The sequence below is a fragment of the Protopterus annectens genome, chromosome 2.part2 (genome assembly GCF_019279795.1).
Source record: "Protopterus annectens isolate FY-2018-M chromosome 2.part2, PAN1.0, whole genome shotgun sequence".
NCBI classification, from domain to species: domain Eukaryota; kingdom Metazoa; phylum Chordata; order Ceratodontiformes; family Protopteridae; genus Protopterus; species Protopterus annectens.
Genome location: NC_056730.1, coordinates 154,885,046 through 154,908,359, shown reverse-complemented (window position 1 = coordinate 154,908,359; position 23,314 = coordinate 154,885,046). Strand labels below are relative to the sequence as shown.

The window sequence follows — 23,314 nt, the reverse complement described above, 5'->3', positions numbered from 1 at the left end:
AGGTCTCTCCAAACACCATTATATTGGGCGACTTCAACTACCCAAACATAGACTGGGAGCATTACTCTAGCTCCAACACCCTAGCCCAAAGGTTCCTAGAATTTATAAACTCAAATGCTATGGAACAACTTGATTACCACTCCCACAAGAAGGGAAAACATACCGGACCTGATCATCACCAACATGGGGACTCTATGCTCCAGACCAGAAGTGTATCCCTCACTGGTAAGATCAGACCATAAACTAATCTCACTGGATATTCACATCCCGACCCCACCCCCTGCCCAGAAAACCACAGTGAAAAAACTCTAAAGCAAATTTCACACTCCTCAAAACTGAGGTGCAATCCTTCAAAGCCCCCGGGCCTGTGGAAAATACAGCCCAGACCGTAGAATCCTTTATAAACGCATTCTATGAACACCTTCAGGAATGCATGGTTCATGCAATCCCAAATAAAACCAAGACCCAATCCTCCAAAGGCAGACATCCTGTCTGGTGGACCCCAGTCATAAACAAACTATACAATAGAAGGAGGAAGCTACTACATGATAGAGCAAAATCCCAAAAAGGGAAGGCATCTCTGATCAGTATTAGCAAAAAACTACGGGCACTCATAAAATCGTCTAAGGCCAGCTTCGAGAGAAAAATTGCACAGGACACTAAGGATAATCACAAGGCTTTCTTTAGTTATGTTAGGAACCTGGGTGGGAATTCCCAGATATGCTCAGAATTAGTCCAAAATGACAAAAAAATACACTGAACCCACAGACATTGCCAACATCCTAGCTGACAGATTCAGTGCAAACTTCTCCCCCCTCTCCCCACCAAAAGGGCAAATATCTATCCCAGCAGAGTGCTGCCCCCCTGACATTTCAGATGCTCAGGTAAGAGCCACCCTCTCCAAAGCAAAAAACACAGCATCAATGGGACCAGACGGTGTCCCGGGCTGCGTCCTACATGAACTCCAAGAAGAGCTAAACCCAAACATAAAACTACTGTTCAATCTCAGCCTTACTACAGGATATGTACCCAAAGAGTGGCGTACAGCAATGGTGGTCCCTGTCCACAAAGTTGGTGCCTCAACGGATCCTGGAAACTATCGCCCCATAAGCCTGACTAACTTGGTCTGCAAAGCTATGGAAAGGATCATCATGGACCTTATAAATAAAGATATTGGGGACCTACAGACACTGGATCCTACCCAGTTCGGCTTTGTTAAGGGCAGATCCTGCCTCTTAAACCTGTCCGATTTCTTTGAAACAGTCACCAAGGCCATTGACGAGGGGAAGGTGGTCCACACGGCCTACCAGGACCTCGCAAAAGCCTTCGATACAATACCCCACTCGGGCATTATAGATAAGCTCACCAGCTTAAATATAAACCCCTGTGTCACTAGATGGGTTGCAAACTGGCTCAAGGACAGAACCCACATGGTTAGAATTGCTGGAGCCATGTCAGACTCCAAACCAGTTACAAGTGGCATCCCACAAGGCTCAGTCCTGGGACCTCTCTTGTTCGGTATATATTTCTCAGAGTTACAGGCCAACATGGAAGGACTGTGGCTGACCAAGTTCGCAGATGACTGCAAACTGGGCGCCATAATCGACTCCCTAGCCGACACAAGCATCCTCCAAAAGGGCCTCATAGAAACAGACAACTGGTGCCAGAGCCATGGCCTCAAGCTAAACGCCAAAAAGTGTATAGTCATCCCCTTTGGCAAAAACAAAGTGCCCACAAATTACCACATAAGTGGTAATCTATTAAGTACAGAAGAAGTAATTAGGGACCTGGGGACCCAAGTTGATAGCAATCTCTCATTTGACAACCACGTGGCCAAAGTGGTTAAAAAACATTTTATATAGCCCACCTAATCATGAAGGGATTCACATCTAGATCAGGGGAGGTCATCGTGCCTCTGTACTCATCCCTCATCAGGCCCATAATTGAGTACAATGCCCCTTTTGGGATGTACCTTACCAGACACCTGCAGCAACTGGAAAGACCCCAAAAGTACCTCACCAAGAGGATCAAAGGGCTCAAACAGATGCCATATGCTGCCCGGTTAAAGAAACTCCAGCTCTACTCAGTGGCATACCGCCTGCTCAGAGGCGATCTGTGCCTGACGTATAAAGCCATGTCCAACCCGGAATTAATGGACATGCTGCACCTCAGAAAATCCAAATCCCATCGAGCTACGTGCTCGAGAGACTTGAACCTCAGCACTGAAATAAATAGGACATGCTGGAGGGACAGATTTATAACCCAGAGGCTCCCTTCACTCTAGAATAAAATCCCAGTCCAGGTTAGGCAGAGTCCCTCATTGACTCTCTTCAAGAGGAATCTTGATGAGTGGATGGGGGATCATATGTTTACCCCGGATATCACTTCTGTGTCACTGTTAGACAGAGGCACAGTATATTAACCTCAAAAAAAGGGCATAGCAAAATTAATTTAAAATGGGTGACGAAAGCCAAACACACTCTGGCTAGGCTTATAAATGCCCTAGGGCAGATAGCCTAGTATGAACCTATGAACCTATTTATGAATTCCAAGAACTGCAGGGAAAAGGTGTTGGTACCCGAGTAGTTTTCCTAGTTAATGGCAGGGTAGTTGAAATCACCCAGTATTAGGGTGTTTGGTTGTATCTTAATATTTTCCAGAATGTTTAGAAAGATGTAGTGACCTCTTATGTCCGTGTAATAGGTTAAACAGTTCATAAAAAGGGTACTGTGACTAAGACCCCCAAAGAAGCCATGCCTCTCCTTGGGACCTCAACTTCATACTGGAAAAGATTGCACTCCCATTGTTTGAACCAACAGCTTCAGCAAATCTCAAATTCTGCACATAGAAAACTATCTTGCTACTAGCACTTACTTGTGCTAGGAGAGTCTCAGAATTTCAATAACTCATGGCCATTCCACTCTTTCTTATTTTTATACAAGGACAGGGTGTCCCTGAGGGTTAACCCCTTCTTTATGACTAAGATGGAGAATGAGATATCCCTCACCCAAACCAGCCACCTGCCTACTTTCTTTCCCAACCCACAGAATGGGGAAAGACTCCTGCACTCCCTAGATGTAGGCAGACAGCTGATATTTTATTTGGCTAAAACTGAATCTCTTCATAGGTCAGACTAACTGTATGTCTCTTGCATGAACTCCAAATTTGGCTAGCCAGTATCTAGACAAACCATTGCAAGCTGGATCTCTGTGCAAATCCTTGCCCAACTGCCCTTAAGCTCATTCTACCAAGGCAGTGGCATCCTCATGGGCCTTTTACAAAGTGGTTGATGCCAACACAATACTGGAAGCTGCCACCTGGTCTTACGTATACATTTTCACTAAACATTACAAAATGTATGCCTTTTCTAGACCCAGAGTTGTCTTTGCTTGGTCAGTTCTCTCTAGACTCTTGGACAAGTTCTCTCTATATTAACCATCCTCCCTTCTGTTCCCTTGAGATCTGAGAACCACCCATCTGTTTGGAGTACTGCAACAGTGATGTCAGTCAGGCCATATTACAGTTGTGTAAGAACTTGCCATAATGGTAGATGTCCTACTGATCACTCTTCATGCATTCCTTCCCCTCCTTTGGATGCCATCTCTTCTTTCTTACTGCCCTGTCTGCAGGACTGTAGGACCGAGAGGGCTCCTTTTACTCCCTGCTTGGCCCCTCCTAGCTGACTGATCCTTCTTAGAGGTCTTCATGACACTGGCTTGGAGAGGAGTTAGACTTGCTGATGTGAAGAATCTCTAGTAGGGCAAGGTCCGAGATTTCTCGTCATACTTGCCCAACTTTTACAGAACAAGACTTTCTCATTTATTTCTAAAGATACGTCTGTCAGCCATTTCTGCTTGCCTACCAGTGAGTCCCCCTTCTACTCAGAGCTACCATTTAAGCAATTCCTGACAAGATTGTATAACCTTAGACCACCAAAAAGGAGATGTTGTTCCATTATGATACCTCACATATGTCTTTAATAGAGCTTACATTGACACCCTTTGAACTAGCTGCTTTCTCCTGCAGATATCTTTCGTGGAAGACTGCCTTCTTGATTGCTGTTACATGTGCTGTAATAATTTTGAATAGCAGGCTATCATGCAAATAACCATTTTTGATTTTTCAGAAGGACAGAGTCACAATGTCAGCAGTTTCATGCCCACAGTCATACCAGAACTGCCCCTAAATCAGGGTATTTGCCTCCCAAATCCTCAGATCAAAATATTGCTTTCTTTGCATATGAATAAGCAAGCACCTGAGGTTTTACTTAGACTGGACTTAATTGATGAGAAAGTCAGACCAGCTGTATGCCTCATTTGCAAAGAGCATGAAGAGGGAAACCTGTAAACAAACATTGATTATCTAAATGGCTAGCCCCTTTGTATCTCATTTTGTTATTCCTTTTTTGACAGAACTGTTATGGCATTGTCAAGGCCCTTTCAGCTATAGCCACTGCAGCCACCATGGCCTTTGTCAGGGATGCAAACACTTAGGCTACTTTGGAAGCAGCTACTTGGTTATCCAACCATACCTTCCTCGAGACACTGTAACTTGGGCTTTGCATCCAGGGTGAGGAATATCTTTGCTGGACTATCCTTCAGGGTCTTCCATCTTCATAGCCAGAGCAGGGCCAGCCAGCCACTGGACCATGAACTCTAGGAGTCTTCCCAGGTGTCATCACTGTGATAGTGCTTAATATATTGAGCATTGTACAGTTCTGTTAGGAGCTTACCATAATTGCATATGTTAGATTATGTTAACATTTGCACTTCTTATTTCTCACCGACAACCCCCACTATCCTTTTGGCATTGTGGAGTTGGGGATGGTACCAGAGTTGCCTTATATCATGCCTTCCTTCTGCCTCTTTTCAAGTATCCTCCATCCGTTGGACTCACCTAGGTCCTGGGGAAGTGGATTTGGGCTTGTGTTTCAGTCTTTGCTCCATGTAGATGACTCCCCCAAGTTCACTAATGCTCAGAATCTTCATGCTTTAGACAGTCCAAGAAAGCTCTAAAAATGGTGTTGGCAAACAGAGTGAAGGTAGAGCTATGGAAGGTAAACAGGCAGTCATGCTGCGTGCATACAGGTATAGCCAGCTGGTGGGCTCATTGAAGGTTGGAATCCCAAATGTCATCATTGCAAGACTAGATATACTCTAGCAACTACATTTATAGTAAATTCCTAAGACAGTTGTGCTTTCTTTTGCACATTATATGTTGTGTGTGACCCTGTGTTTTCACTAACACACTAAACTGTAGTATGCTTATGGTAGAATATTACTCTGCTCTGTCCAAAATGGAGTGCTTTGATATAATTTGTCATTTTGGATCTGTAATTTTGAGCCTTTAGATGTTCAAAGTTATATTCTGCTCTGTTAAAAGCTTTCTGCAAGATCATGAATAAGTTTGCACTAGTTACGTAGATGTTTCATGTAACTGGAACCACATCTTAGTCTGAGACCTCCTTGCATTTGGGCAGGAGAGCTCCACACTTATGGAAAGTATCTGGGAAGAAAGATCACTACTACAACAGAGGTTCTGTTATTCTGTAACTTTAGTTGCAACTTTAGCAGAATGATGTGAATCTTGCCAGCACTGATAGTGCAGAGGAATAAAATGTTGACTTTACAGCCCAGGTGACTTGTTCAACTAGCTGCTTTGGGTGCTTGTTGGCACTGGCAGAAGGATGGGTGGACACATTCTAGGGGAAGAGAGAGGTGGAACCAGCCATACACACACACTGCCCACTGAACCTCAGAGGAATGTCTGCAATGCACAGGGGTAGGACTTAGTCTCACCAAGCACTGATAGGTTGTATCCTTTTAAACAAGTGTGCAGAAGCTCGCACTTACAGAGGGAGGGTATTGTGGACCAACAAAGTGATGTCATTCACACATTCCTGCTGATGCCACTAAAATGCTCTCATTGCTTCAATACACAAAGCACCCTCATGGCTGCCTGAATGATACCTTCCTTCTCAGACACTTCTCACCTCAGCTTAGATAGAATCCCCAGAATGGAGGGATGGATTGGCCCTTTCAGAGCAATAGCTTGATCAGTGGCAAACGAGGACAAAATAAAATACAGAAAAATTGTGTGAATCTGTGGGCAGTCATCTATTTATTCTCTACACATGGACTGTCTTGGGCAGATGCCATCATTTAGTCATTTTTTTTTCTGTATTGTGGCAATAGTTTTATTTTGCTGTGATTTATGTCAGAGCCATGCATTTCTGGTAAGTCCGAACCTGCACATGATACATAACTTCAGTTTTCATTTATTATCTTTTTTTAAGTAACCTTTAACTTTTGACTATGCTTCTTCATGTGATACCTACCAAATATTCTGTACATAGTGTGTACAAGATTATATGAGCTTGCATAGTCCCTGACCAAAAAGAGAAGTCATATGCAAATATGTCCTCTTGTTTTGTTTCTTTATTTTTTTTGGGGGGGGGGGGGGTTGGCTTTTCACAGCTGAACATCAGCCGCTCCAAGGCTTCTCGTCACCCACAGAGTCTACCAGACACTCCTTTCTTCCCCCAGATTTACTTCAGTCCATGCTCAGGGCTGGTTAGGAGGTTGCGCCTCCTACTGTAGCATTATATTGCTTGCTGTGGAGTATTTTTCTTTAAGCCCTAACTTTTTGGACACGTGATGAAAATGTGCGGAGTATTGTCCTTTCTGTGCAGTGACTCAGTGTCCTCCATCCCTTTAAGGACAATGCCATCCTGTGCATCTCCAGCACCCAGCTGGAGTAGACCTTGAGGAGTGTTCAAATATGCACTCTTCTCCCCCAGGATGGGCATGCTTGTTATTCCCAGCCAGGATCTGTTATGCCTGAGCCAGTAATCGAACCCAAGTTCCCTATATCTTAGTCAGGACTTTCTGTTTTTGCCTTGTGCAAATATATTCAGTGATGCAGTAAAGTGAACTGTTGTTGTTGTATAAGAATGGTTGTATTGTAGTCGCATCCTTTTTTGAGAGTTTCTGGTTTTGTTACACTTCATCCTCTTCTAGGTAAGTGCTACTTCTTACCTGTACATAATTTTCTATGTGATTATATTTTCATCCAGAAGGGAAGTGCTTTCATAGCAGATCTGTCTTCCTTTGTTTGTATTGCTGCTAATGTTTTTAGAAGGTGAAAGCTTGAATCAGCAGATACATTTCCTCAATGCTCTTGTCTCTGAAGTTGAAGTAAATATTCCATATGAGGTGGGTTTGTATGACTGGAACTTTGTAAAAATGGTGTGCCATCAGGTAGTACATTAGCTCCTATTGCACTTTTAGAAACAGTAGCTTTTCAGTCAAAATTAATATTTTTCATTTTCTTCTGTAATCGTAAATGTTCTTTTGACAGCCTATACCAGAAGACTTTAACATATCTGAAAAGATCATGAAAGTTCTACAAGATTCTGGCTTTAGTGAAAACAGAGCTCGCTCAATGGATATAGATGATTTCATGAAGTGAGTATATGTGTGGTTTTGATTGTCAGTTCTCAGAACTGCAGCACACTGTATAATCCTGTGGTATCAAATTTAAAAAGAAGCATGCTACAGTGGTGGTGATCTTCACACTTGTGTTTTGTGTTGGATTTCGTCTTTCATATTTCAGAAGAAGGTTGAAATTATGGAGATAATTGTCACTAAGGGGGGAAAATGATTTTCAACAATGCTGCCATCTGACCAACATCCTAATGTCAAAGATGGGAGATTTGATGGATGCCATATCAGATGATTCATCATGGGAATGTCACCAATCTAAGAGCACCCACAAAATAAGGACCATGAAACCAGACTTAAGATCACTTAAATTTGAGCCCTGTTCAGGTCTCACTGTTCCTATAACAGATTGCACACGTTATCAGATTGTAATCAGTGAAATTTAACCATGAGGCCATCAGTGTCACCTGCTCTTGAGAGTGAATTCTAGGTTCATGTTACCACTGTAGAATTATTGCTACTTATAAAAACAGCTGTTACTGTTCTAAATTGGTATGGTAAATTATTTATACGTTCATTGATGCCTGATTGAACTTTATGGATCCTGAGTTGCAAAAATAAATAAATAAAAAGGGAAAAAAGACAAGCATACCAGTTCCACCCAAATGAATGATCAAAAACCAGAGAGTACACATGATCGAAAATGCACAATCAAAATCATTATTTGTGCAAGAAAGGTAGCATCTGCACCACCATTAACACACTCTCAGATTTGTATATTACAACATTCACAGGGAAACGCAATTTTCTTTTCCTTCTGTGCAGGTATCCATGATGGGATGTTCTGTAATTTTAAAAGGCTGGGATCAGTAGTTTAGTTTTCAGTGACTTCAGGGCTGTAAACCTCAAATAAAACTCTTTCTATAAATTTAACTTTCTAAATGACTGAAATATTAAGTTTAGTTTTCCATATTTTTCACCTAGTTCTGTGATTTCTAAAAATTTCTGTTTTACTCTACATTGAAAACTCAGTTTTCAGCATTTGGCTTATTCCGTTTTCTAAGTAGAGGTAGAATCTTTGTGCTTATTACTAGGGTCTATATTAGAAGAGCAAATCGCTAATGAGCGAATGCTCTTTCGTCGACACGTAAAATCCAAAGTCTGAAAACAGTGAAGTTACGGAACAGCAATTTTTTCCCCCAGGGAAGCACACACACACACACAGCCCCACCCCCATTTTATTTTGTCTTTATAATTTTTTTTTTTCTTTTTTTTTGGAACAGTGATTTCTTTCCCTGGGAAAAAAATCGCTATTCCTCAACTTCACTGTTTTCAGACTTCGGGTTTTACGTGTCGAAGAAAGAGCATTCACTCTTTCGTTGTTTCATTCTATTAATATAGACCCCTATTACTATTATTTGCATATAATTACAGTTTCATTTATTTTATTTATGTTTCATATCTGTTCTATATTTGTGATTTTCTTCTTTTGCTGTTGTACAGTGCCCAGTTTCCAGGCTGTAGCTAAAAGTTAGCTCATATTGAATCACCCATTTATTCAGTAAACTAATAACTAAACAAATAAATAGCTTTTGATAAATGCTGGTTTTGAAAGGTGCTGCTTGAAAACTATTGGGATTTGTCTTTTTTTTTAAACACCTTTGTTGAATTATCACTTATAGCATAGGCAAACTTACATTTATGTAAAAGTAATCAAACCATAACAAGTTCACATTTACAGATGTTATATGTCACATGTATTGTTTATATCCTATAATCTAGGCAACATTACACAAATTATTCAGTTCCTGTCTTCTCTTAAACATCATTCATCCCATTTTTCTGCATGTATTGTTCCCACAATTTCCATTTTTTGTATATAATTTGCTCCTATCCTTTTCTAAAGATCCCGTCTTTTATCTCTGTTACTATATTCACTATTTTTAATATGGTTTAGACATTAATTTCCATTTTCTAGTAATTGCTTTTTTGGCAGCCATCAAAGTTAAACTTAAGGCCTTACTTATGTGTAGGCAGTTCAGATCCTGTATCCCAGCTCAAAACATAATTTCCTTAGTTACACTCGTTTGCTTGCCCATTGTTCCTGACTGAGTACTCTGTAGGGAATTTTTAAAGTCTGCCAGCTCATTACACTCCCAGAGCATATGTTCCCAGTTACCTCTTTCTTCCCCATTACACCTCCAGAATTTGCCATCTACCTGAGGAAAAATTATTAGGAGTCTACTCTGGGTATAAAAGTATTTAAACACTTCCAGGCAAAAATCCTAAATCTTCTAGACTTTGCTGCATACATATGTGCTCCCATTGTTTTTGTGCATTGCATATCTAATCTCTCTTCCGAATCCTTTCTGACCTCCTCTGATTGATTCCTATAGTTATTGTACAATATTTTATATGCCTCCATAAGTATCCTTTTTAACAGCAGTTTCTGTTCTAGATTCAATTAAAAACTCAACCAGCATGGGCCTTTCATTTAGGCTTCCCTTAGGTTCATAGGTAGGTACTAGGCTATCTACCCTAGGGCCTATACAAGCCCAGCCAAAAAGGTACCCTGGCTTTTGCCACCCAAGAAAAGTATTTTCCTGTGCCACTGTCGAGCAAAGCCACAGAGGTGATCCCTGGGGTGAATTTCCTATTTCCCATCCAATCATCAAGATTTTTCTTGGAGAGTGCTAATGAGGAGCTTTGTTTGATATAGATAGGTAGCTTATTCCAGAGATTGGGAAGTCTCTGGGACAGGAATCTATCCCTCCGGCATGTTCTGTTTATTGTGGTGACAAGGTTTAGGTCCCTAGAGCGTGCAGCTTGGAGGGATTGGGATTTCTTTAAGTGGAGCATGTCCAACAGTTCTGGGTTTGAAATAGCTTTGTATGTTAGGCAGAGATCACCTTTGAGTAGGCAATATGCGACGGAGTAAAGCTGGAGTTTTTTGAGACTGTCTGCGTAGGGCATCTGTTTGAGGCCGGTAATCCTCTTTGTGAGGTATTTCTGCAGCCTTTCCAGTTGTTGTAGATGTCTTGTGAGGTACATAACAACAGGGGCGTTGTACTCTATAATGGGTCTAATGAGTGATTAGTAGAGGGGAACAATGACCTCTTTTTTTTCTGGATGAGAAACCTTTTGTGATGAGTTGTGCCACGTAGAAGGATTTCCTGACTACTGTGGTGATGTGATTACCAAAGGAGAGACTACTGTCCACCTGTGTCCCAAGGTCTCTTATCACACTTTCGGTGTTAAGTATAATACCGCCTGTGTTGTAGTTCATGGGTACAGAGTTTTTACCAAACGGAATGACAATCCACTTTTTGGCATTGAGCTTGAGGCCATGGCTTTGACACCAGGCATCTGTTTGAGTGAGGCCCTTTTGTAGGATTTTCACATCGTTAGGAGTTTCGATTATGGCTCCTAGTTTGCAGTCATCTGCGAACTTCGTTAGCCAAAGACCTTCTGTATTAGCCTGTACTTCAGAGAAGTAGATACCAAACAGGAGAGGACCCAGGACTGAACCCTGTGGTACTTCACTTGTCACTGGTCTAAAGTCGGATTTGGAGTCTGCTACTTTTACAGTGTGGGTTCTGTCAGTGAGCCAGTTGGCAACCCATCTTGTGACATAGGGATTTATACCTAGTTTAGTGAGTTTATCTATAATTCCAGAGTGGGGGATGGTGTCGAAAGCCTTGGCAAGATCTAGATAGGCTGTGTGAACCACCTTACCCTTGTCTACAGCCTTGGTGACTGCTTCAAAGAAGTCTCTCAGGTTTAGAAGACATGATGTGCCTTTTACAAACCCGAACTGGGTGGGATCCAGAGTTTGGAGATTACCAATGTCTTTGTTTATAAGTTCCATGGTGATACGTTCCATGGCCTTGCAGACCAGGCTCCTCAGGCTAATGGGGCGGTAGTTCCCAGGGTCCATGGTGGCTCCCCCCTTGTGGAGTGGGATAACCGTTGCTGTGCGCCATTCAGCAGGCACAAAGCCTGAGGTGAGGCTATGATTGAACATGGTACTTAGGTGGGGTGCCAGTTCGTTCTGTAGTTCATGTAGAATGCAGCCTGGGATGTTGTCTGGTCCCATGGATGCTGTGTTCTTGGCTTTGGAGAGTGTGTTTTTTTACCTATGCAGCTGTGATTACAGGAACTTTGCATTCTTCCGGTATAGAGATGGGCTCTTTAGGGGTGAGAGGGGGATAAAGTTAGCACTGAACCTATCTGCCAGGATGTTGGCAATATCAGTTGGGTCTGTATATTTAGTGCCATTGTGCTGTAACTCAGAGCAGATCTGAGTGTTGCCATTGAGATTCTTGACATAGCTATAGAATGCTTTGTGGTTGTCTTTAGAATCAGTGGCAATTTTGTTTTCATAACTAGCTTTGGAGGATTTTATCAGGGATCGCAGCTTCTTACTGAGGCTGACCAGGGAGCTCCTCCACTCGTGGGATTTTACTCTCTTTTGCAAGAGTTTCTTCCTTCTGTTGTACAGTTTGTTTATGGCAGGGGACCACCAGATTGGCTTCCTTTTTTTGGAGGATAGCATCTTGGTTCTGTTTGGGATAGCACAATCCATGCACTCATGTAAGTGCTTATAAAGTGCAAGTGTGTAGGATTCAGTAGTTGTAACTCTATTGTCCACCTGCATGGGTGTCATGAAGTTCACCACTTCTGCCTTAAGAAGCATGAAGTTGGCTTTGGAGAAATTTTTTACCATGGTTTCCTTAATGGGGGGTGGAGGCAGGATGTGGATATCTAGGGTAATTAGCTTATGGTCAGATCGGACCAATGAGAGTTGACTTAAGGTGTGGAACACCGGTCACTCATATTGGTAATGACTAGATCTAGGATATTGTTGCCCCTGGTGGGGGTGCGGATAAGTTGATCCAGGGCATTGGAGTTTATGAATTCCAGAAAGCGCTGAGCGAAGGAGTTGGTACATGAGTAGTTTTCCCAGTTAATGGTGGGGTAGTTGAAATCACCTATTATTAGGGTGTTTGGTTGAACCCTAATATTTTCCAGTACATCAAGAAAAGAGGAGTGGGAATCCCAGGGCATAGTGGGTGATCTGTAGCAAGCTACAATTTGGATTGCAGTTTTGCCCAGAGTTAGTTGCACTTGGATAACCTCGGCTGCATTATGCTGAGCAACTAGCCTGGAGGTGTGGATATCCTTAATGAATATGGACACACCTCCACCTTTGGTGTTCTGGTCCAGGTTACATGGCCGAAAAGTGTGGTATGAGTTATAGCCTGATAGTGCAGCGGTGCTCTCTGGAGCCTTGAACCAGGTCTCAATCACTGCACAGATATCGATGTTCTCCATTTTAAGGAGTGCCTCGAGTGTGTGCATTTTGAGATTTAGACTTCTAGCATTGAGCAGCATCACCCTCTGTTTTTGCTTGCCTGTTCCTGTTACAGTGGTGAATTTGTCATTTGAACCTTGCCTAAAAAGGCACTATAGGGGTGGTAAGAACCTTAGACAGTATCCAGAATCCCAGGGGTGACAGGTGCAGGCCATCTCTGGCAAAGCATCATGGTCTGTCGACCATGTCATCCCAGGCAGACAGATACTGGATCCCTTTAGAATGGCACCAGAAGTTTAGCCAATTGTTGAAGTCAATCATTTTGACCTTGTACTGCAGCATCATTCTGGGTGATGGCAGAATGCTACTCAGGGCTAGGGTCATACCTGCCTGGGCTACAAGATCGGAGAGCTCTTCCATGTCTTTTTTCATGTAGTCCAGGGAGGTACATCTCAGGTCGTTCACACCAACATGGACAATGACAGTCATATTTGTACTTGTGGAGTGACCTGAGTGCGTGGGTTATGTGGCGGATCCTGGCACTCGACAGGCAGCTGACAGTAACCTTCTCCTTGTTTAGCCTGGTGAGTGGGACATCAGTATGCCTGACTATGACTAGTGTGTTGGGTACGTTGTTTTGCCTTATTGGCTGTGGTTGAGTGGCACACTGAGTCTGCGGGCTATGTGTCATCCATTTCCTTTGTCTTTGGACTGCAGGCTAATGATATAAATCCTTGATAGGGAAGGCAGTCATTAGCCTGCAGTCCAGAAGTCTTCTTGGCCTCATCCCATTCTATTAGCTTTCTTCTCTAATTGTTTGTTCCCAGCAGCTTGGTTCCTTTGCCAGCTTCGCCCAATAAATTCTAGTCCCCTGTTGTCTATTCTGTGCTCTAATTGCAGTCATCCCTATTAGCAGAATCTCCTGTCTCAATTCCCATTTTAGCTTAGTTCTTAGCATGCTTTCAGTTACTTTATTAAAGTAATCAGTATGACTGTTATTCTTCTTAAGGACCTCCATCCAAAATCCCATTCTTTCCTTTTTTATTGAATTACACCCCTGCTTCACCATCACCCTTTCCACTTTGAATTGTAGCTTTCTTTTGTCTCAGAATATTCCACAATACTGAGATGTCCATTTTTATCCCATCAGGTAGAAATATCATCTGCAAATAAAGCCAACTTGTCTTTAACGCCATACCAATTATATCCTTGAATTTCTGAGTCCTATATTTTCTTTGACAGTAGTTCTAAATATAACGCAAATAAAGGGGAAGGGGACACCCCTGCCTGTTTCCTCTGTTCAGATACAACTTGTAAGAGAGGAACCCTTCCACTTTGATTTATGCCAACGATCCCTCATGTAACCTTCTAAATTAACCTTATTATTGTATCAGGAAATGCAAATCCTTGTATTGCCATACTCATAAAATCCCAGCTTACTCTGTCAGATGCTTTCTTTGCCTCAGGACCTACCAATAACAGCAGTATTTTCTTACATTCTGCTTCCCTCTGAATTATCATTGTTCTGTTAATGTTGTGAAATGTTTGCTAACCTCCACAAAACAACACTGGTCCATATCTATCAATTTTCGCATATCCTTTGGCATTTTTAGCCATTTTAGAGGTATGCACTTTATAATCATGGTTTAGAGTTGAAATGGCGCTATATGAAGCTGGATCAGATAGTTCTTAACCATCTTTAGTTATTGCAGCTTTTTTTCCAGGATATTAGTGCTTCCCCTCCTTTTAAAACACTGATCTGAAGTAGTTAACTTCATTTGATCAGCGACCTGTGGGTATCGGATCCGATTTGGATCCGAGCCGGCAGCTTTCCTAGCTAAAAGATCCAAGCTCCAAGCTCCTCCCCTACCCATAATGCCCTGCCACCTCCCTCTAACCCTCAGATCTCGTTTGCCGCGGCTTCTGTAAGCTCCGAGCGTGGTATTGTGAGTTTAGGATTTTATATATACTTTTCTGTCAAATTTTCTCTATCTTTGTGTGTGTGAACTCCCTTTTATGGGTAGTTTTAAAACTTTTTGGTTAGTTAAAGTTATTCCCCTCCCCCCTCTGCGTGTGTGTGTGTGTGTGTGTGTGTGTGTGTGTGTGTGTGTGTGTGTGTGTGTGTGTGTGTAGGCCTGTACACTGTTCTTTCTAAATATGTCTGAAGGCCCAAAAGCTGTGTTTTCTAAATGCTCCGAGTGTGGCCATAAGCTGTCCCCAGCGGATGGCCACACTCGGTGCGTTATTTGCCTGGGAGTTGACCACCTTACTTTGGGCTGCACTATTTGTGCAGCCTTCAACCCCAGGGCTTTGAGGGATAGGAGGATGAAGCTCATCCTTGCGGGCATTTTGCCCCCTGATTCCACTTCGTCCTCCTCTTCCTCTGTGGCGCCAGCCGCGGCTACTCCACCTACCTCCCCGATCCCCTGGCCGGGACTCGACCTCCCTCTTTGGCCCAGGAGGAAAGGGACGGCAAAAAGAAAGAGAAGAAGGACAGAGAGTGGAAAAAAAGAGAGACACCGTAGCCACAAGAGGCGGTCCAAGTCAGCTCCATAGGCTCCGCCGTCCAAGCAGCTTGCCTCTCCCCTTAAGGTCTCCGGGCCTTCCCCCTCCCAGCTCCATTCTCCAAGTTTCTCCCCGGAGCCAGAGGAGGAGACCCGGTCACCTTCGAGGTTGTCTAGGCGGCCGGCCTCGGCGGCCTTGTCCAGATCTACAAGGAGTTTATCTGACACAGACATGGACCGGATGATGCGTCGATTTCTTCAGGCCCAGCTGCAGATGGGAGTGCTCTTGCCTCCCCTCCTCCGGGGGGAGCACAACCCCCTTTTTCGCCCCCATTGCTCCTTCTCCGACCCGCTACGGGGTTCGGAGCTGTCAGATCCGGCTAGCTTCAGAGCCGGGGTGGTGTCGGCGCCGACTGTACCCTCAAGTCTGTTGGATCCATTTTTGGATCCGAGCTCCCAGGGCCATGAGTTGAGCGTCAGATCCGGAGGGGTTAGTGTGCCTTCGGCTCTGTTGAGGTCGGAGCACACTACCCTTTCGGATCCGATCTAGTCACCTCCGGCGCCGATCCGCACGTCAGATCTGGGGGGACTGCTTTCGGATCCTAGGTAAAGCAGTTCTCCTTGGCGTTCCACGTCATGGAGAGGGTCCTTTCGAGGGATTCGAGGCCCCAGGCTCTTGCTATGGATCCACCCGCCATTCCCTCTCAGACGGGCCTCATTTCCATCATCCGGCCCCAGGGACAGCCTGCGCCTAGGTCCCAGATGGTTCCCGTTGAGGAACAGGAAATTGTTGGTGAGGCCTCTTCGGACAGCCCCCCCCGAGGAGGTCCCTCACAAACGAAAGTGCAAGAGGAGGCACTTGGACTCTCCTGAGTCCCTCACAGAAGACACAGACTTAGAGGAAGGGGAAGGTTCCCCGAGGTCACCCCCCCCGAAGACGTCTCCTTTGGAGACATTATGGAAATGTTGCACATTAGAGGGGGGTGGTCTGCCCAAAAACCTTCCTCGGATGAGTCTGTGTTTCTGGAGGTGTTTGATGCAGGCCCATCTACCTCTTGGGTGTCCCCTCCCGCCAACCCCCTGATGGACCTCATAACTACCAGGGCATGGAAGGAGCTGGACACTGTTGAGCCAATACCCAAGAGACCTGACAGGATACTCAGCCCTCCCACGGACAGGACAGTTTGGAGCAAGGGTGCCCCAGTGGATGCCGTGATGGTGGCGGCTGCCACTAAAAAGGAGTTGGCACAAGAGAGTTCCTCGGTACATCCTCCAGACAAGGAGTCTCGGATGATGGACCGCCTTGGAAAGCGGATGTTCACTTCAGCGACCTTCTCTGTAAGGTCACTGAATTATATGGCACATGTAATTCGGCTCCGGCAGGACCTGATCAAAGAGTACACTGGGTCACCCCCAGAGTCCATGTCGGCCGAGGACAAACGGACCTTCTCAGCTCGAATGGCCACTCTCAAGTCGATTACTAATACATCTATGCGGCTTCTCTCCCATGCCACGGAGGGAGCGGCTAGAGCCAGTGGAACAGGTGTTGTCTTACGTAGACAGGCCTGGCTCCGTCTCTGCGATTTTGCAGAACCCTTCAAGGTGTCCTTCGCGAATGCCCCTTTTGACAGTTCTACGCTTTTCGGCAAAACCATCCACGATATGCTTCTCCAGAGCGAGAAAGACAGGAAAACGTCTGCCGCCGGGATCTGCTTCTCGGCTCCTCAGAGGTCCTACTCTAGGAACCAAAGAGGACAAAACAAGATGTGGTTCCGGAAAGCTCAACAATCCCGTTTCGCTCCGGATCCTTCGTCCTTCAGAGGCAGAGTAGGACAGGGTGGACGCCGGCCCAGAGGCAGAGGGGGGCCGAAGAATTTCTGAGGGGTTGCCAGACTGCTCTTCTCTGGAGGCAGTCGGGGAGCGCTTCTTGAAGCACCTAGCAAATTGGGAGTCCATCACAACAAATCGCTGGGTGCTCCGAGTTATATCCAGAGGCTATTCTATCCCTTTCCTAACGTATCCTCCCCGGTCAAAGAGTCTCCCCGATGTTCCACCCAATCATAGGGAGGCAGCAGCCTTCGAAATACAAGAATTGCTAAGAAAAAGAGCCATCCAGCACGTCCCCCTCGGGCAATCTGGATCAGGCTTTTACTCCAGGTTCTTTTTGGTGCCAAAAAAGACGGGGGACTTATGACCCATTCTCGACCTGTCCACACTGAACCTGTCAGTAGCCAAAGAAAAGTTCTGGATGGTCACTTTTCAATCCATTCTCCCACTTTTACAGGAGAACGACTGGATGTGCTCAATAGACCTCAAGGATGCGTACTACCACATTCTAATGGACAGGCGATCCAGGAGGTTTCTCCGCTTTCGGCTGGGAGCCAGCATTTCAGTTCAGGGTCCTACCCTTCGGTCTCACCACAGCCCCCAGGGTGTTCACCAAGGTCATGGCAGTTGTAGGGGCCCACCTGAGGCTTCAGGGAATACAGGTCTTTCCGTACCTGGGCGACTGGCTCCTAACCGCCCCCACCAGACATCAACTTTGTTCAGGCAGGGACTATTTCTTACATCTAGCCTGCCATCTAGGGATCACGATCAACCTCAAGAAGTCCTCCCTTCAACCTACTCAGATTTTGGACTTCATAGGGGCCAGGATAGACACTATACAATCCAAAGTTTTTCTGATGGCAGACAGACTTCGCAATCTAAACCTTCACATTCTGGCTCTTCTATAATCATCAGCCCCCCCCAGCGGAACTAGTCCTGAGGGCCCTCGGGTCCATGGCAGCGGCCATCAATCTGTCGCCTATCGCACATCTGAAAATGAGAATCCTTCAATGGACCTTGCATGTTCAATGGTCCATCCTACATCATCCCCTGTCCACACCTGTTCCCCTCAGCAAGATTTGCAGGGAGTCGCTACTTTGGTGGCTCTGTTCCAGAGACCACCGGGAAGGGCACCCCTTCGCCTTATCCCCACCCCAAGTCACAGTGACCACGGATGCATCTCTCCTCGGGTGGGGGGGGCATTGCATGGGCAGATCCGTCCAAGGCACGTGGACTTGTGACCTCATTGCATATCAGTGTCCTGGAGATGAGGGCGGTACTTCTAGCGTTGCAGGCTCTCCATCCCCTTCTTCCCCCAGGGGCTATTGCAATTCAAACAGACAACATGTCTGTAGTCTGGTACATAAACAAACAGGGGGGAACCAGATCTTACCCACTTTGCAGGGATGCCATGAGAGTGTGGGAATGGGCAATATCCACCAACCGCTTTCTCATAGTAATGCACATTCCGGGTTGGTCAAACATTTTAGCGGACAGGTTGAGTCGAACCATCCTCTCATCTTACGAGTGGTCTCTGAACCCAGTAGTAGCGGAGCAAATCTTCCTCAAATGGGGTCATCCTTGCTGCGATCTGTTCGCCTCGCCTTCGAACGCAAAGTACAGTGAGTTCTTTGCTCTAATTCCCCCACCAGGGGAAGTCCCCAGAGACGCTCTGGTTCATGCTTGGCCATCCGGTCTTCTGTATGTTTATCCTCCTCTTCCATTAATGACAAAATTCCTGCAGAAAGCTCGTCTGTTGGGGAGCAGAGTTATCCTCATAGCCCCATTCTGGCCTCGCCAAACCTGGTTCCCATGCCTACGGTCTCATCTAGTACATCCTCCCTGGTTTTTAGATCCCATTCCGGATCTGATCTCTCATCCTTTAGGATTGAAGACCCCCGTCCTGGACTACCTCAAGCTCTCAGCTTGGTTGATCCAGTTCCATTAATGGCTAGGACTCCTGGTATATCTTCCTCAGTTAAGGCCATCCTGGTGGCTGCCCATAAACCATCTACCAGGGAAAATCTACAAGAGTAAATGTAAACATTTCTCTATCTGGGCGGAGTGTAGGAATTTGGATCCCTTCACTGCTCCTATCCCAGCAGTTCTAGACTTTCTATCACATACTTTTCATCAAGGGGCTAGTTCTTCTACCATCAAAGTTCAATTGGCAGCTATTTCCCACTACCACGTTGGAAACAGTTTAGGCCCCTTAGCTTCCTCAAAGATTTGCAAAACATTCCTGAAATGAACTTTTCTGTTAAGACCCCCTGTAAAAGACGCAGATGTTCTTCATCTCACATTGCTGCAGTCCTTACACTTGGGTAGTCCTCTGAGATTTTCGATTTAGAAGTTTCAGACCGAGTTCAAAGAATATTTTAGTTTTTCTTGCCTCAGTCATTGTTAATAATTGCATTTAAAGATTATCATACTTTGTGTATTTGTTGTGTTGCTCTTTTGTGCTAGATTTAATAAGCACACTATAAAGAAGGTTGGTTGTTTAGAAGAACGTTCTTTAGAGGTGGTGTGGGGTGGGCTCCACAGAGGTTTCTTTTGTGTTCCCAGGGGAGACCTTGTTATTACAGGATGTGGCCTCTCAGGAGACTAGTCAGGCTGAGGTCCCTTCCTAAGATGGCTAGGCCTTCTTCTGTTTCAAAGCTTCCCCAGGGGCAGGCTCCTTTCTGTTTCAAGGCTTCCCCCAGGGCAGGCCAGGTTTAGCTTCAGTTAGTTAGCTCTTCAGGTACTGTGCCCAAGAAGCATATGCTTAAAATGGCAGAAGATTTGATTACTTTGATCAGGGGTTCTATGCCCCTCCTGATAAGAGGCCTAGGGTGGAGCCTGAGCTGGGGTTTGAGCAGGCTTCAGATGTTTCAGAGTCGGCTGAAGACTTGCAGGAGTACTCTCCTTATTCTGATTCTGATGTGGATGATTCTACTCCTTCTGCTACCCCTCCTGAGGATTTTTCTTTTCAGAAACTCTTCATTCCATGAGGGAGCATTTTAAGTGGGAAGGTCAGGACTTCTTGATTCCAGAAAAAGCTTAGGGGAATTCTGTTGTTACCCCAGCATAGGCCTTTGGCTATACCTCCTGTTTTGGATGTAGTGGAAGATGTTTTTATGGAAGCTTCTCTTAATCCTGATTCTTTGCCTCCTGCTCCTGTTGATAGGTATTACAGGGTGCCTGAAGCTCATAAGTATCTTTTAAGAGTCCCTAGGCAGACCCAGAAACTGTTAGCCATGGGCCTAAAGGTGTTAAGGCTTCTGTTGTTAAGAATCCGGTTCCTGCAGACAAAGAGGCAGGGCTGATAGATGGGGGCAAGAAAGTCTATACTTCCTCCACTCTTGCTATGAGGGCTCTGAATTGCCAATTTCACATGTTGAAATACCAAAATTATCTCCTTTCACAATTGAAATCTAAGGTTGATGCTCTGGCAGTAGGTATTGATTGTAAGGAGTTGCAAGATTTAGTGCATGTTTCTGAACAGGTGGGTAAGCATTCTTTGCAATGTGGTTTTGATGCTGTACAGGCCTCGTCTAGGGTGGCTGCCACTGGGTCAGTTCTTTGGCTGAGGGATCAGAATTTGTCTGAACATGTTAAAACAAGGATTTTAGATGCTCCTTTACAATCTGACGTGTTGTTTGGTCCTCCTGTTGAGACTGTTTTAAAGAAAATGGAAGACAAGGCTAAGTCTATGCAGACTGTTAAAGATTTTTTGCAGGTCCAGCCTCCAAAGTTTATTAGAAATTTTCCTACTAAAGGGTGGACGTATCCTTCTTATGATTCACAGTCTAGGGGTAGATCTCAGAGCTCAGGGCTCTTTCAGGCCTAGAACAGGGAGTTCTCCTGCACAGGCTTGGGTGAAGCAGGGGTCAGTCTTTTTCGTAAACAGACCCAATGATTTTCAGCTGCCAGAGCCTGCTCTTCTGGCAGCACCTTTGGGGAAGGCTGGCACTTCAAAGAAAATTGGAGTTTAATTACCCAGGACAGATGGGTATTGGATATCCACACACACCTACAGGTTTTATTTCCCCACCTTGCCCCCTTTCCAAGGCATGCCAGGCGTTCCTCCTCAACAAAGAATAGAGGCTCACAAACAGGTTTCTCTGTTGTCCCTCTGCCAGAAGTGGGCCTAGGATTTTATTCTCGCCTGTTCCTAGTACCAAAGAAGGGGAACACGTGGAGACCAATTTTGGATTTGTCTATCCTCAACACTTATCTGGACATTCCCAAGTTCAAAATTTTGCGTTGCAGCAGCTTTTACCTCTGCTGGGCAAAGATCATTGGATGGTAACTTTGGATCTCAAGGAGGCTTACCTTCATGTTCCTATCAGACTAAGTTGCAGAAAGTATCCTGGGACTTCTCACTATCAGTTCTCTGCATTGCCCTTTGGCTTATCTAGAGTGCTCACGAAAGTTCTGGCTCCAGTGATAGCTTTCTTCACTAAAAAGGAATACAGATCTATCCTTATTTGTGCCTAATTCTGGCTCAAAGAAGAGAAGAGCTTCTTCATCATTTGGAATATGTGATAGCAGTGCTAAGATGCCTAGGGTATTCTGTGACGAAATAAAGTCCAGTCTAGTACCCTCTCAAGACATGTGCTGTGTGAGACTGAATACAGCATCCCAGATAGCCTTGACAAACAAAAGAGTCTATCCCTTTACTTCCATCAACTATCTCATCAGTCCGGGCTGACTGCAAGGACAGTCCTTCAAGCCTTAGGGTTCATGGCATCTTGTATTCTGGTACTTCCCAATGCCAAACTGCATATGAGGAAGCTACAATGGTATCTCAAAAATGTATGGACACAGCACTGCCAGGATCTGGACACTGTCATTCAAATAATACCTTGCATTCAAAAGGAATTTTTGTGGTGGGCTCAGGAATGTCACCTAAACAAGGGACTCTCTGACCCGGCCAGAGGCAAGTCAGATTTTAACGACAGATGCCTCAGACAAAGCTTGGGGAGCTCATCTAAATGGAAAGTGGATACAAAACAAGTGGCCTGTCAGACTACAACATCTACATATCAACATGAAGGAGATGTTAGCAGTCCAGTTTGCATTAATTGCTTTCAAGGAACTTCTTCCAGGGCAGGTGTTGATTCTAACAGACAACACAACTGTCATGTGGTACATCAACAAGCAAGGGGAAGCATTCTTATCCTCTATGCAGGCAAGCAATGATTTTGTGGGAGACTGCTCTCAGTTTACAGCTCAATCTTCAGGCAAGGTTTATGCCAGGAGCACAGAACTCCTTAGCAGATGTTGAGCAGATTTAATTATGGATCCCGTGGAAATTGGATCCTCATGTATTTCAGAAATTGACAGTGTCATGGGGACTCCAGACATAGATCTGTTCGCTTCTCCACTAAACCATCAGCTGCCAAGGTTTTGCACAAAAAGGTTTCATCCCACAGCTTGGAGAGTGGATGCTCTTTCTTTCTTTCAATTGGAGCAATCTTCATGTGTATGCCTTTCCACCTCTGCCTCTCCTCCTAAAGGTACTTCTAAAGGTCAGACAGGACAAGCCTAGGATGATTTTAATAGCTCCGGATTGGCCTCGACAACACTGGTACCCATTACTGAGGAGTCTGGTACGGAAGCCTCCATGGCCTGATTCCACACCTGTTGTCACAGGAGGACATCCATTTGCTAAATGTCAAGCTTCACTCTCTGCACCTAACAGCCTAGCATATTCTGTTTTGAACCATAGTGGGCCTCCACTTCCTCAGCAGGTTTTGAATGTTATTTTGGAAGCTAGGAGGCCTAGTACAAGTCACGCAGACAGTGCACGAGACAAATGGAAGAGATTTTTGAGTGCAGCAAAAGGTGTGGCAAAAGATTTTGATGTTTCTGAGCCTAATTTGTGTGTGGCTCTTCAATATCTCACTGAGTTGCTAGACAAAGTCTATTAAAGTTCATGCTGCAGCAATTTCAGCTCACTATGATTGCAACCCACCATTGTTTTCTCATCCTTTGTTCAAGCAATTTAGAGGGGCAAAGAATAGAATATACCCCACAAGAGCTCTACTCCTGCTTGGGATCTCAATTTTGTGTTGGGAAACTCACTCTACAACCTTTTGAGCCTGCAGCTACTGCTGAGTTAAAATATTTATCATGGAAGACTGCTTTTTGTTGGCCATTACCTCTGCAAGAAGGGTTTCTGAATTACAGGCCTTGAGCCTTTCTTGATTTTCCATAAGGATAGGGTATCATTACGTACTAAT

The 23,314-nt window shown here is 44.8% G+C and overlaps 1 protein-coding gene across 4 annotated transcripts in view; it reads left to right on the top strand.

Moving 5' to 3' along the window:
* DIMT1 (DIM1 rRNA methyltransferase and ribosome maturation factor) overlaps window positions 1-23,314 on the top strand; it is a 624,336-nt gene that overhangs the window by 496,530 nt on the left and 104,492 nt on the right. For all 4 annotated transcript variants that reach the window (XM_044063822.1, XM_044063821.1, XM_044063820.1 and 1 more), the window contains one exon: window positions 7,360-7,466. In XM_044063822.1, the coding sequence (XP_043919757.1) occupies window positions 7,360-7,466 (107 nt within the window). The remainder of the gene's footprint in view (window positions 1-7,359; window positions 7,467-23,314) is intronic.